This window comes from Eubalaena glacialis, chromosome 3 (assembly GCF_028564815.1).
Source record: "Eubalaena glacialis isolate mEubGla1 chromosome 3, mEubGla1.1.hap2.+ XY, whole genome shotgun sequence".
Taxonomy (NCBI): domain Eukaryota; kingdom Metazoa; phylum Chordata; class Mammalia; order Artiodactyla; family Balaenidae; genus Eubalaena; species Eubalaena glacialis.
Genome location: NC_083718.1, coordinates 50,669,977 through 50,684,216, shown reverse-complemented (window position 1 = coordinate 50,684,216; position 14,240 = coordinate 50,669,977). Strand labels below are relative to the sequence as shown.

General features: G+C 43.9%; 1 protein-coding gene across 1 annotated transcript in view; it reads left to right on the top strand.

The window, feature by feature from the left end:
• LAMC2 (laminin subunit gamma 2) overlaps positions 1 to 5,713 on the top strand; it is a 59,681-nt gene extending 53,968 nt beyond the window's left edge. Inside the window, exons 21-23 of the mRNA XM_061183034.1 lie at positions 898 to 1,056; positions 1,150 to 1,249; positions 4,022 to 5,713. Of these exons, the coding sequence (XP_061039017.1) occupies positions 898 to 1,056; positions 1,150 to 1,249; positions 4,022 to 4,275 (513 nt within the window). The 3' untranslated portion in view covers positions 4,276 to 5,713. The remainder of the gene's footprint in view (positions 1 to 897; positions 1,057 to 1,149; positions 1,250 to 4,021) is intronic.
• The last annotated feature ends 8,527 nt before the right edge of the window (positions 5,714 to 14,240 follow it).

Sequence of the window (14,240 nt, the reverse complement as noted above, 5' to 3'; positions counted from 1 at the left end):
TTCTATGTCTAAGCTCCACTTCCTCATCTTTCTCTTTCCTTCCACTCTGTGCCAGCACTGTGCTTGGTGCTGGGGATACGGATATGGGAAAGACCTAGTCCTTCTCTTCAGAGAGCATACAGTGTAATGGGAAAGGACAAGCTAGTTACACTTACAACCCATATGTTAAGTGCTACAGTAGAAAGAGTGCTTCTCAGCTGGACGAGAGCTTTGTAGTTCTTATTTAAGCATGACTTCTAGAACGCTTAAGCAACTCTAGAAAGCCCAGAGGGAACTCTTGATATCTAGACTGTGTGGCCTCACCCTTGGACCACTTGGTAACTTCCAAAAATCATCTCAAATCTTAGGTCCCTTGAGGGTAGAGACCAATTTCCTGTGCTTCTCTTTACATGGCTTCTAGTACAGAGGCGTCTGTGTAACTTGATGCCTAATAGTAGCTTACTGGTAAAGATATTGATAAGATTCGTACATCCTAATAAAAACAAAACTCAAAGCTATAGCCCATTCATTCTCTGCACCCCAAACTCAACTGTCTTGGGGAGTAAAGCCATTCAAAAGATGTCGGCAGCAAAGAAACGTGACAGAGAGTGAGATGAGTTTCTCAGCCTCTGGGTTTTCCCGACTGGTTCCTGTTTCACTCACCATTTGGTGAGCTTAAACTGAGAGGGAAGCAGCGTCTCAGGGCTGATCATCCTAGTCCCTGGAGACATACCCCGAAATTAACTTGTTTGAGGCAGAGCTTGGGGAAGGGTGTGTCCCCAAGTCTGACTCTCTCATTGTTCATCCCACTCCATCAGGGCCTGGCTGCAGCTGTATTTTTTCTGCAGTTGTCTTTGGGATGTTTTTGTGCCTTACCCCTCTCTCTCCTTCCGTCCCTGGCTCCTTTTCTTCTCCCAGGAGATGGGGAGTCTGAACTTGGAGGCCAACGTGACAGCAGATGGAGCCTTGGCCATGGAGAAGGGACTGGCCACTCTCAAGAGTAAGATGAGGGAAGTGGAAGGAGAGCTGGCAAGGAAGGAGCGGGAGTTCGGCACGGATACGGATGCAGTGCAGACGGTAAGTTCCCGTGGCTTTCCAGCAGAGAGCACTTTAACCTTGCCAGCGTGGGAACACCCTTGCAAAATGGGCTTGTGTTTATATTTTCCTCAGGTTATCACAGAAGCCCAAAGAGTTGATAACAGAGCCAAGAATGCTGGAGTTACGATCCAAGACACACTCAACACATTGGACGGCATCCTGCACCTAATAGGTATGTGGAGTATCCACAACCTTCCAGGCCCTGTTTCAGGGCTTCTCCCGATGAGTGGGAGTCTCAACTTTCCTTAAGGGTATCAGGAAATTTGCTTTGTTTCCAGGCCCAGATACTTCAGGGCCTGGAAACTTCTTTACATTTGTGGGACTCTATTTTACCATCTCTAAGATGGGTTACCTGAGCACCTACCTATTGCCCTTGGAGGTGAAAGTCTGTAGGTCAAAGAACTGGGTGTATGTAGAGAAGGTATATTGAGGCTCAGAGAGGTTAATAATGTCCTGCAGATCACACAGTAAATTGTGGAGGCAGGATTCGAGCTTCACAGTGAAAAAAGTATACTGGACAGTTTGACAGTCCTGCTGAGGATTCTGACCTTGATCCTGAGAACTTAGTAGACGGTGTCAAGCAGAGGGATGACATTGTTGCTGTACATTTTGGAAAGATCACTGGGGCAGCTGAGTGGAGGAGAGTTTGAAGGTGGGTTAGACAAGAGGCAGGATGAGATCGTTCAGGAGGCAGTTGAAATAACTGAGGGGAAGTCATAGAGCTCTGAGGAAGTAGGAGTGGTGAGGGGGAAGATTCTCCCAGTCTGTGGGGTCAAGAATCACCCGCCAATTCTGTTGCTTGTCCCACCCAACCACAGTTACACCTCGCTGTAACGGGTTGTGGAAACTTGAGCTGCCAGGTAGATGACCCGAAAGAAATGTCAAGGTGGTAGGTCCATGAGATACTGCAAAATTTTAGGATAAAATAGATTTGATGGCACCGTGTGGCAGCAGCTCAGGTTTCCTCACAGAATCCCAACCAAAAGAAAACTCACATAAATTAAAATTATGGGCTTGGGTAGAACTGATATCAAACACTTATCGGCCTGTTCCATCAAACCTGGACTGCAGCATATGTGGAACTAGGGATTCAGTCAGAGATTCCAGCAACATTCAGGAGAACCTCTTTAAAACCGGATTTTTCTGTGGAGTGTCATCATCACCCCGAGAGACCAATATTGTCTGTGTTGTTATCCTGACAGGTTTGCTTTGTGATCCAATGAGCCCCAAAGAGTAAAAGACCCTCTAAGGGTAAAAAATAAATAAATAAATAAACCCTCCCCAGTGGAGAGTTTAGCGATTTTGCTTAGTGTTCTGAAAAAGGCAATGAAACTAACAGGGCCTTTAAAGAGAAAGTGAGAGCGTGGGGAGAGAGGCTGGATGGGAACTGTCAAACATTTACTGTGTGACAGGCACTATGCCAGGTTTTCCGTGGTGGAAGATCATTTAAGTCTTTTAAAGGTCCTATAAAGTAAGTTTTATTATTATTATTTTTAAAAATTTATTTATTTTACTTTATTTATTTTTGGCTGCATTGGGTCTTTGTTCCTGCGCGCGGGCTTTCTCTAGCTGCGGCGAGCAAGGGCTACTCTTCATTGTGGTGCTCGGGCTTCTCATTGCGGTGGCTTCTCTTGTTGCGGAGCACGGGCTCTAGGCGCGCAGGCTTCAGTAGTTGTGGCTCGCGGGCTCTAGAGCGCAGGCTCAGTAGTTGTGGCGCACGGGCTTAGTTGCTCCGCGGCATGTGGGATCTTCCTGAACCAGGGCTCGAACCCGTGTCCCCTGCGTTGGCAGGCAGATTCTTAACCACTGCACCACTAGGGAAGCCCCAAGTTTTATTATTTTTATTATTTTATTTCACAGAGGAGTAAACGGAAGCTCAGGGAGTTTAATACTGTCCCACCGATCACATAGTAAGTTGTGGAGGCAGGATTCTAACCGAGGTCTCTGTCTGCAGTGTTCCTGCTGTTTTCGAGAAGCTCATGCTGCCTCCCCATGGACGTTTTGTCCCCAAGCTTGCTTCACTTACCCTGCATGTTATAGCACCCTAAATTCTGGAATTCTCCCCTGTCCGCAGGTGAAGGACTGATCCACTGGATCAACATTTTTTTTGTAGTGCTGTTTCTACTCTGTTTGCTCTCCTGAGTCCCAGAGCAATAACAATTTAATCTCTCTAGTTGTGATAAACTTCTGCAGTCAAATGCTATCACTGCACCTGACCTTGAGTTTGAATTGACTAAGGACCACTCAGACCTTTTCAAACCAAATGGGTCTGGCCAGGTGCCCTTCATGCTGACATTAGTGTCAGATTGTTTATAGGTGAAACATACCTGAACAAATGTGACCACATTTCATATTGGAAATAAACTAATATCTAGCCAGATTCCCACTGTTTCAGGCCAGAATGAAGTCTTACATCATTTCATAACAGCTGGAATTCATCCCTAAAATAGCAAGGCACACCTTGGCCTCTCTAAACCCTGAAGCCCAGCCAGTTCCTAAAGGTCTTCTAATAGAAAACAGCAAGAGATTTCCTAAGGGTGGTTCAGAAAGGAGAATTTGGAGTTGATGCTGACGTTAGGGATGAGCTGAGTTGGGCAGACACCTTGAGCAGTATTCAGTCCCTATGACCTTCAGCCTTCATCTTTTCAGAGCAGGAGCTGTTGCCTCTAACATGAAAACAGAAATCCAAGCTTCATCTTGCTGAACTAAAGAGTCCAGAGGCTTAAACTGGGCTGTTCAAAACCCAATAATGAGGCTCGTGCTCTCAGAATTTCTTCTAGATTATTTCTAATTTAAAATAAGCCTTTCAAATGCACAGCATACTATTTGCTCTGGGCAGGTGAAAATGGAAATTAGTTAAAGTTACAGAAGGGCCTGCATATGTTCAAGGAGATCTAACCACAGCTTTTTCCTCTGTTAACTCCTTTCTTGTTTCCTAAAATAGACCAGCCTGGCAGTATGGATGAAGAGGGGCTGATCTTATTGGAGCAGAAGCTTTTCCGAGCCAAGGCCCAGATCAACAGTCAGCTGCGGCCGTTGATGTCGAAGCTGGAGGAGAGGGCAAGCTCTCAGAGGGGCCACCTCCGTTCGCTGGAGACAAGCATAGACGGGATTCTGGCTGATGTGAAGAACCTGGAGAACATTAGGGACAACCTGCCCCCAGGCTGCTACAATACCCAGGCTCTTGAGCAGCACTGAAGCTGCCTTCGCGATTTCTCAACTGAGGTTCTTGGGATAGAGACCTCAGGCTCAGGAGCCATCTCATGAGGGTGGGGTGGGATGGGGACGTGTGAACATGATGAATGAGTGCGCTCAGGTCAACTGAGCCTGGTCCCGTCCTTGAGACCTTGGCCAGATAAATGTCTTATTGTATCAGTGTGATGCTCTTTGCTTCCTGGTTCAGGGTAACGAGGCAAATGGCACTGGGTATGAGACTCATCAAGGGCCTGGACCCCAGAGGGTAGACTGGATGGAAGGACAAACTGCACAGGCAGATGTTTGTCTCAGAGTAGTCATAAACCGAGTCCTGGAGTATGGACAAGTGCTGCTGGGTTGTAGACAGCTTATCCTTTGAGTAATGTGACCAAAGGGAAAATTTTTTGACTTTGCCCACACCTAAAATTCTTCCTAACGTCAGAACAGAGAGTGAATCCCAGTCATGCCGTGGTCAGTAAAATACTCTTGCCTCATGGTGTCCAACGTGTTCTTGTTGATCAAAGTTCTTCCCACTTATCACCCAGGCCATACACACATACTCCACTTTCAAGCTGGAGGAAGTGAGCAGTGATGGAGTGAGGAGCCGTAAGGCTGGCCCCTTTGGAGCGTTGGTACCCTGCCACCTTCAAGTTCTTCTGGGCCTGGAAGTGACCTCCTTTCCCCTGATGATGGCAGGCAACTTAGAGACTACGTTTTTATTAAAGCATTTCCTACCAGCCAAGCAAACATTGGGAAAGTATTTACTTTGGGGTTTCAAAGTGATGTAAAAATGTAGCTTGGGCACTGAAAGAGCTGCAATTATCCAAGAAGATTTATTAGTCCTAATTCAATGCCATTTTTCAAACACTAAGAATTATATGGCTTTATGTGTTTTGTTCTCTCTCTTCTGATACCAGACGATGTTCCTACTTATACTTGAGCTGGGTAGAGTCCATCCTTCCATCCATCCATCCTTACAACATATATTTATTGTACCTATTGTGTGCCAGGGGCTGGGGTACAGTGGTGTCATTGTCTCTGTCCTCATAGAGTTGATTGAATAGTGAGGAAGACAAACCTTGAAAAATATTTAAACTTACAAATCCTGTTCATCACAAGTGGTGTTTATTGCAATAACCCCATGGTTTGCAACCTCTTTTTCTCAACAGAACATGTGTTGCAAAACATCCCATGGGGGCACTTGGATTTCGGTAAATAGCTGAAATGGCTCTGGGTTGTGCACACTTCTTTGCATTTCAGCTGTCACTCTGCCCCTTTCCTCCACTGATTGCTACACATTGTTGAGTCATAACACCAGTGGGAATTTCTGGAAAAAACAGAAGCACTTCCAACCTCGGCTCAGAAGGCTTTGGTGCTGCCTCACCTCTGTATTTCCTTGGCTTTTCATGGACATATTTTTAAATAAAAAACAATTCTTAGATGCCTGTGGCCAGTTTCTAATTTGTTAAACTCTAAGCTTAAGGTGTAGGTACCAAAGCAATGAAAACAAAGAATGCTTCAGAAAGAGCAATGAGCCCTAGAATTAACATCTGTAATTCCTTTTTCTGAGCATCTTGTTTTGCCCTTTCCAACCATGCGCACACTTTATGAGATTTAACTGGTGCTGTCTTCTAAGCATAAAGGAGGATTTATTTCTGGAACAACCTGAGCAGGGTGGAGGTGATAATCAATATTTTTGTCTTTTTTTGCATCAGCTCTAAAATAAAGGTAAAATCAACAGTTTGTGGTACATTATCCTGCGTTTTAATAAACTAAAATTTAATAAATTAAGATCCTGAATTGGCCATCTACCCAAGTGGCTGAGGAAAGGATTCTCCTTCTGCCTACACTGACCCCCCCCCCCAAATTCTGACTGATCTGATCACTATGCTTTACCTTCTCTGAAAGTGCATTTTTAATCCTGCCTTGGAATACGCAATCACATATGTTACAAATTCGCTTACATTAACTACTATCTCACACAGACCTAAAGATATGCATAACTCCCTCACGACAGACTTTCTTCTTGCTCTCATGGCATACTGGATGTGGAGAAAGTTGGCACAGTAGCCCTCCACATAGTCATTTCCAGAGGCCCTACCACCATGTGACTTCTCAGGTTGCCCTCTGCACCATCTCCATTCCAGGGGGTGGAGAGGAAAAAAGACATGGAAGATGGAGACACATGGAAGGTCTTTGTGGGCCAGGCCTGGGAGGGGCTGCACATCACTTCCTCTCACATTCTGTGGTCCAGAACCCAGTATTATTATGACCACATCTTACTGGCAAGGGGTCTAGGAAATACAGTCCCTTGGCAGGAAGCCACTTCTCTGACAATTCTATACCGTGAAAGGGGAGCAGGCATCATGAGTGAATGACTATCTGCTGCTGCCAAGTATAGGATTAGGTAGTAGCGACTCTAGAGAACTTGGTGGGGGATCCCATTAGTTAATAGCCAAGATGCATGTAATCATAAAAGGATTCCTCAGTGGGATACACTGTTAAGGAAGTCATAAAAATGTCTTCCCTGACAAACAGGAAATGATCCCCGAGTAGGGATGGGGAGTGGAAAAGTGACTCATGTGACTCTCTTAGTATAATAATGATTCCCTCAGTTCTGAGGATGTGGCAGACTGTCCCTAAGAAGAAAGAAGGGGCATGTGACTTAGAAATAGCCTACCCAGGACTTAGACTCTGTTACCAGTCTTGACCTGACCCTGCCAAGTTAAGGGTACTTTCCTTCCTATTTCTTATCAGTATTTATGATTTGTAGTGGCAACTCTCTTGTGCTTCTCCTCTGAGAGTTGTCTGATTAATTGTGCCACTGGTAAGCTATCACACATATCATCATCTACTTTGGCCCATGGGGATTTGTTTGGAGAGGTGGGTAGAAATGAAACTGCCCATAGACTGTAACATCTTAGCAGATGTATTTCTTTCTTTCTTTTTTTTTAACATCTTTATTGGAGTATAATTGCTTTACAGTGGTTGTTAGTTTCTGCTGTATATAACAAAGTGAATCAGCTATATGCACACGTATATCCCCATACCCCCTCCCTCTTGCATCTCCCTCCCACCCTCCTTATCCCACACCTCTACGTGGTCGCAAAGCACAGAGCTGATCTCCCTGTGCTATGCAGCTGCTTCCCACTAGCTATCGATTTTACATTTGGTAGTGTATATATGTCAATGTTACTCTCTCACTTCGTCCCAGCTTACCCATCCCCCTCCCCGTGTCCTCAAGTCCATTCTCTATGTCTATGTCTTTATTCCTGTCCTGCCCCTAGGTTCATCAGAACCTTTTTTTTTTTTTTTAAGATTCCATACATATGTGTTAGCATACGGTATTTGTTTTTCTCTTTCTGACTTACTTCACTCTGTATGACAGACTCTAGGTCCATCCACCTCACTACAAATAACTCAATTTCATTTCTTTTTATGGTGGAGTAATATTCCATTGTATATATGTGCGACATCTTCTTTATCCATTCATCTGTTGATGGACACTTAGGTTGCTTCCACATCCTGGCTATTGTAAATAGTGCTGCAATGAACATTGTGGTACATGTCCCTTTTTGAAGTATGGTTCTCTCAGGGTATATGCCCAGTAGTGGGATTGCTGGGTCATATGGTAGTTCTATTTGTAGTTTTTTAAGGAACTTCCATACTGTTCTCCATAGTGGCTGTATCAATTTACATTCCCACCAACAGTGCAAGGGGGTTCCCTTTTCTCCACACCCTCTCCAGCATTTATTTTGTTTGTCGATTTTTTGATGATGGCTATTCTAACTGGTGTGAGGTGATGCCTCACTGTAGTTTTGATTTGCATTTCTCTAATGATTAGTGATGTTGAGCATCTTTTCATGTGTTTGTTGGCCATCTGTATGTCTTCTTTGGAGAAATGTCTATTTAGGTCTGCTCATTTTTGGATTGGGTTGTTTGTTTTTTTGATATTGAGCTGAATGAGCTGCTTGTATAATTTGGAGATTAATCCTTTGTCAGTTGCTTCGTTTGCAAATATTTTCTCCCATTCTGAGGGTTGTCTTTTCATCTTGTTTACGGTTTCCTTTGCTGTGCAAAAGGTTTTAACTTTCATTAGGTTGCATTTGTTAGTTTTTGTTTTACTTCCATTTCTCTAGGAGGTGGGTCAAAAAGGATCTTGCTGTGATTTATGTCAAAGAGTGCTCTTCCTACGTTTTCCTCTAAGAGTTTTATTGTGTCTGGCCTTACATTTAGGTCTTTAATCCATTTTGAGTTTGTTTTTGTGTATGGTGTTAGGAAGTGTTCTAATTTCATTCTTTTACATGTAGCTGTCCAGTTTTCCCAGCACCACTTATTGAAGAGGCTCTTTTTTCTCCATTGTATACTCTTGCCATCTTTATCAAAGATAAGGTGACAATATGTGCATGGGTTTATCTCTGGGCCTTCTATCCTTTTCCATTGATCTATATTTCTGTTTTTGTGCCAGTACCATACTGTCTTGATTACTGTAGCTTTGTAGTATAGTCTGAAGTCCGGGAGCCTGATTCCTCCAGCTCCATTTTTCTTAAGATTGCTTTGGCTATTCTGGGTCTTTTGTGTTTCCATACAAATTGTGCAATTTTTTGTTCTAGTTCTGTGAAAAATGCCATTGGTGGTTTGATAGGGATTGCATTGAATCTGTAGATTGCTTTGGGTAGTATAGTCATTTTCACACTGTTGATTCTTCCAATCCAAGAACATGGTATTTCTCTCCATCTGTTTGTATCATCTTTAATTTCTTTAGCAGATGTATTTCTGATCTGATCCCAGGATGTGATTTCTTTTTTTCAGTACTCTTGGGAGGCTGGACAAAAGGGTGAGATGATACGCAGTAATGTCCAATGTTTGGACCAAGTCTCAAGGACCAGGAATATGTTTATCTTTCTTTTTAAAATGTTTTATATGGTCATGGGAATGTTGTGGATTCTTGCTGTGGTTCAATTTTCCCACCTGGAAAGCAGAGGTTAGATTTTTTTTTTCTCTGCTTCCCTTATACTGTGGGCTACATGGAACTTTCTAGGAAATTCCAAGATCTGAAGTTTACTTATGGGTCATAAGGGAAAAAATGTGCTCTGTATATGTATGTTAATTCATAGGTAGTGTATATATTTTATAAGTTAGTATGAGTAAGCAAAATAAACCAGTGTTTATACCCAATTTTAAACAAGAGCACATCATTACGTAGTCTCAGGAGAGAAGGAAAAAAGTGTTTAGCTTTGCAAGTAAAATAGTAAACATAAATACAAGACATAAATTTATAAGGCATATCAAGCACCATCGTGATAGGCCACCAAACCCACATGGATACACACAAAGCTGACTAATCTCAGTCTTAAACAAAAAAAGATACTAAGAACCAAAATAATTTTTAAAAAAACCACACAGCTCATCTGACAAACAAGTAGCTAAGCCTTAAATGAGGTGGCCGAATGGGGAATTGTTATTTGACCTACTGAATCATGACTGATATTAGCTAATGACTATCACTATTTACACCTAAGCCCATGCATAATGTATGTCATGACTAAAAATTAAATACAAACTAATAGTCACAGCAGGATTGAACAATTAACTTATTCATTTTTTGCTTGTTTACTTTACCAAACAAAACCAATTGTAAGTTTAACAATTTCTGTCTTACTTATCTTTTATGTCAAGAAGCAAGTTATTCAAGTTTTTAATTTTCACAAATACATTTTTATGTCACAAAGCACTAATTTCATTAAGGATCCAAAGCTAACCAATACCAGACTATGCAGATTAGGTAGAACCTAAGATTTGATTTTTCTAAAAAACTGAGAAAACTTAGGCACAATTGACAAATTTGCTAATTACTCTTCCCTCCTTATGGGTGTGGTTGTATATACTTTCATATTACACATACTGCATCAGCTAAACCAGGCAGAGAATCTCCTGCTCTAAGAGCATGCTTAACAACTGTTGGCTTCTGTCAAGTAAGACTGTGAAGAAAAAGTGGTTAATTCTGCAACTCACAGAGAAGATTCTAGGCCAAGACACGAGACTAGTAGCATCATCTTATTTATTAACATAATTGAAACATTTTGCTGATAAAACTTTTGTCTGTGACTATTCTAGCAACAAAATTTTACTCAAAATATTTCACTGTGAGATGGTGTTGCAACTTGAATGTAGTTTTTATTAATGTGTTGATTTCCAAAGCAAATCTTGTTCTCAAAATGGCAGATTCAGGGACCAAAAAGTGATTCAAAAAAGCTTCCCCCTCCCCATGCCAATCCTTGAGACTGCTTGGATCAAGCTGAGGTCTGGGCCCCAGACCTAGACTGAAGGCGGAGGGAAAGAGTGTAACTCATTCCTAACTGACTGTTACAGGCTAATAGGACATTCCAAACATACACAACAAAGAAACCACGTGAAGAATCGCGTTTACTGGGCAGCTATAGGAAGGCGCAGACCAAATGAAGTGGACAGAGCACATTCATCGTCTTTACCACGATGCTATTCCTAAGGTGTCCAAATTGGATGAACTACAAAATCGATCCCTGTTTCCATCCTTCCCATCTCACCTGCCCGCTTTCCTGCCGTAGCCTTGGGAGCGATCCTGAGCTTTTCATATTCTGAGTTATTTTTGCATTACACTTTTGATGAATAAAATATAACATGCTTCTCTCTCTTAGTCCTCTAGAGAGAGAGAGAGAGTCTGTTTGGGGGAACAGATTCGGGCTATTAAAATACAAGTCATTTCTCCCTGTAATTCTCTGCCTTTTGCTGTAGTTTGGTTATGGAGCCTTGCTTTCAATTTAATTAGAACATCATGTTCTTTTATTCTTTCTGAGAAGCTGAAGCATGAGACTAGGGAACGTTGGGGGAAGGTTGGCCAAGCCGGGACAGGAAGAACAGCGTCTCTAGAAGCTCTAGTTCTGGGTTTCAGGCACTTCAGTAAGAGACTTTCCTCCCCTGTTCCCATGTACATTCAAGGAAAGTGAAAGCAAGAAGGCCCCAGAGGCTGCCTGGGGTTAGGGAAGAGGGGTGGCAAATGAGGTACCAGCTAGCAACACAGACCCCTGCCCCTAAAGGGCCATTCCTTGAGAAGAGAGTCATTGACACAAAGGGTTTCCCTACTGCCTGTTCTTACATATCAGCCACTTTCATAAAAGTGGGAGGGACATTTTTATTGGTAGGCAGGAAATGAGGCTCCAGACTCTTCTTGACACAATCTTTCTAGCCCATGCCCTTCTCACGATCTCTGAGCCTTTGAGTTGGCCATTTTGGGAAGGAGCAGGACCTGAGTGTAAGTTGGGGTCTCAAGGTCATCCTGTTGGCACCTGGGGCACTACTTCAAACTCTGAATCATTTCTCTGGTGTTGGCCTTGGCTAGGTCACAGTCATCGTGTCCTGCCCTGGACTGAGAGAGGGGCTCTGACCTCCCCCTAGCAAGTGAAGAATGGGGCAGGGCAGGAAATGGACAATTCCATCCAAAAGGGGAGTCACTTTTCCTGGTATTAAAGAAAAGCTATTTTAACATGATCCTTGTGATTCACCAAGATAGAATCTGCCTCATTTCGTTCCTAGAAGTCTACTTCTATGCCCCCATTCTTTTCCTCAGCTCATCTCACTCTCCCTACAAGCATCCTTCCGCCCCACCTCCCCCCCGCCCAATGCCAAGAGCCAGGCCTGTTTCCTCTCATGGGTCGTGGACTAAATGGGGCTTGACCACAGAGCCCAGCAAAGGAAAAGTGGACCAAAGAGACAAAAGACAGCTGGTCTTTCTCAGATCTGCTCACATGGATCTTCAGAATAAACTCTATCCATAAACTCCATATCCTTGAAAATGCGTGTTCTCCCAGGGAATCCATCTCCCTGATTTCCTTTGTTTTGTTTCCTGGCTTGCACCTGTCTTGCCTAGACAAAGATACTTCTGTCACTCTCTCTCCAGCACTAATGGAGTCTTGACCACTTTCTGGGTCTTTGCCTTCCACAAAGCAAGCCTTTCTTGGATTCAGATTTCCTCCAAGCTGTTGCCATCTCCAGCTATCGGTTTCTAAGGGAAACCTAGCTACAGCCTTCCTCACCATCACATCCTCCCCCAGGACTAGCAAACACAAGGCCATATACAGGGAGCACCTGAGACAAACATAACTTAAGAGAAAGACGCCAGGTAAAGGCTGAAAACTACATCTTACCTGGCCAGTATCATGGGGAACCAGAGGATCAGAGACCATGTGGTGTGATGACCTAAGGGGTCAGGGAGATGTTAGCCTTTTGCCAGACTCTACACTTGCTGTGTGACCTTGGGTCAGCCATTTAATCCAGTGGATCTCTGCTCCCTCATCCTTTAAAGGAAAGGTTGGATCAACAAATCTCTAAAGATCTTTCCAGTTTATGATTCCATGATCCTTAGCCAAACACTGAGACCCAAGAATAGGATCTCACTTCTGTCCTTTGGAGATTATTTCCATAATGCGAGAGGAACAGCACCTCCCCCACCCCACCTTGCTACTCTTCTGTTGAATTTAGTTTCTTTCCCTGGAGGCTATTGAAGGATGTTACAGATGTGAAATATGTGGTGAAGAACATTGTTTCTGGTGTCAGATCCTACCCGGCCCCTCTGGGACAGAGCTGGTACTAGATTTTGAAAAAATTATCCTACTGTTCAGGGACCATTCCTCAAAGAACCAAAAACCCAAGAGCCAGAGACTGGATGAGGGACACAGAATACAAGACGGTAATTTCCTTTTGGTTCTTTAAGCAGGTTGTGAACGAGGCCTGAACAACTAGAACAGAGTCTGTCAAAACTATTTCCAGGGCAGCAGAGGAAGGTGGGAAATTAGGGAGAAAAGGGGTGAAACACTTTAGCGGCTCTTGACACTCCCCCGAGATCTCTGTTCTGTGAGCCCACCCCCGCCAGGCAGCGACGACTGTGGCTGCTGGGCTCAGCACAAGACGTAATCATAACCCAAGAACAAGGCTGAGACTCTGCTTCTCAAGAAGGAACTAACCTCAGACACCGCCTGTGTTACCAAGCTAGAGTGGGTGAGAATCACCGGTTCCCATCAGGGAAACTAACTGCTTTCTCCTAGGTCATCCTGGACTTACATTATGACAGAAGCATTTCCCAGCCAAACAGGCAATAAGTAATTCCAGTTAGCAAAGATCTCTAGGGTTGAGTGAATTCCTAGCATATTTTATTTCAGAAATGACTGCATTATTAGGATTTGGCCTTGCGTACGTGATTCTTCTCAAATGCAAGAATGCGGCTAAGTATGGCCTCCAAGGGCTTTGATGGTGATCTGAAGGTCCCTTGGTAATGCCCGGGCTGGCAGGGAACAACCCACACTCTGTCATCAGTCACAGCCCAAATAAGTAACTGTACAGATGCCACCAAGAAAGGAGAAGGGACTGGCTCTGTGTGGTCACAGGCCCATCAGGAACGTGGTCTTCTGAAGCTAGGGAAATGGGCTCAAATCCTTCTGAGAAACCCTACTATTCCCAGAATTGCAGCCCAGGTTTCATAACATGAATGTCTCAATCTCGACCCCAGACTGTGGTGTGTGTGGGCAGCAGAGGGGAGAAAGTGGGTAGGTGGGTGAGGGTGTTGGGAAAGTGGAGGTGGCTCGGCCTCGTTCCCCAGGTGTAGCCCGCACGCACCTTCTGAGAGCTGAGGCTGGCTGCAGTATCCTATCAAAACGGAAGGAATACCACAGTAATGCAACAAGACTACAAACATAAAGAACCACGGACACTGATTGGATCCAAGTTCTCTGAGGAGTGAACAACAACAACACAAAACAAAAAAAAAATGAAAGAAAAGAAAGAAAGAAAGAAAAATAGCCCTTTGTGGTAAAGGGCATGCTGGGAAGGCGAGGGCCGGAGCCGCCTCCCCAGAGCATGCTGGGAGACGGACACCCGCGCATCTCCGAGGACCGCACTTCCCCCACCCCTACCCCCTCACCCACCCCCAACCCGGA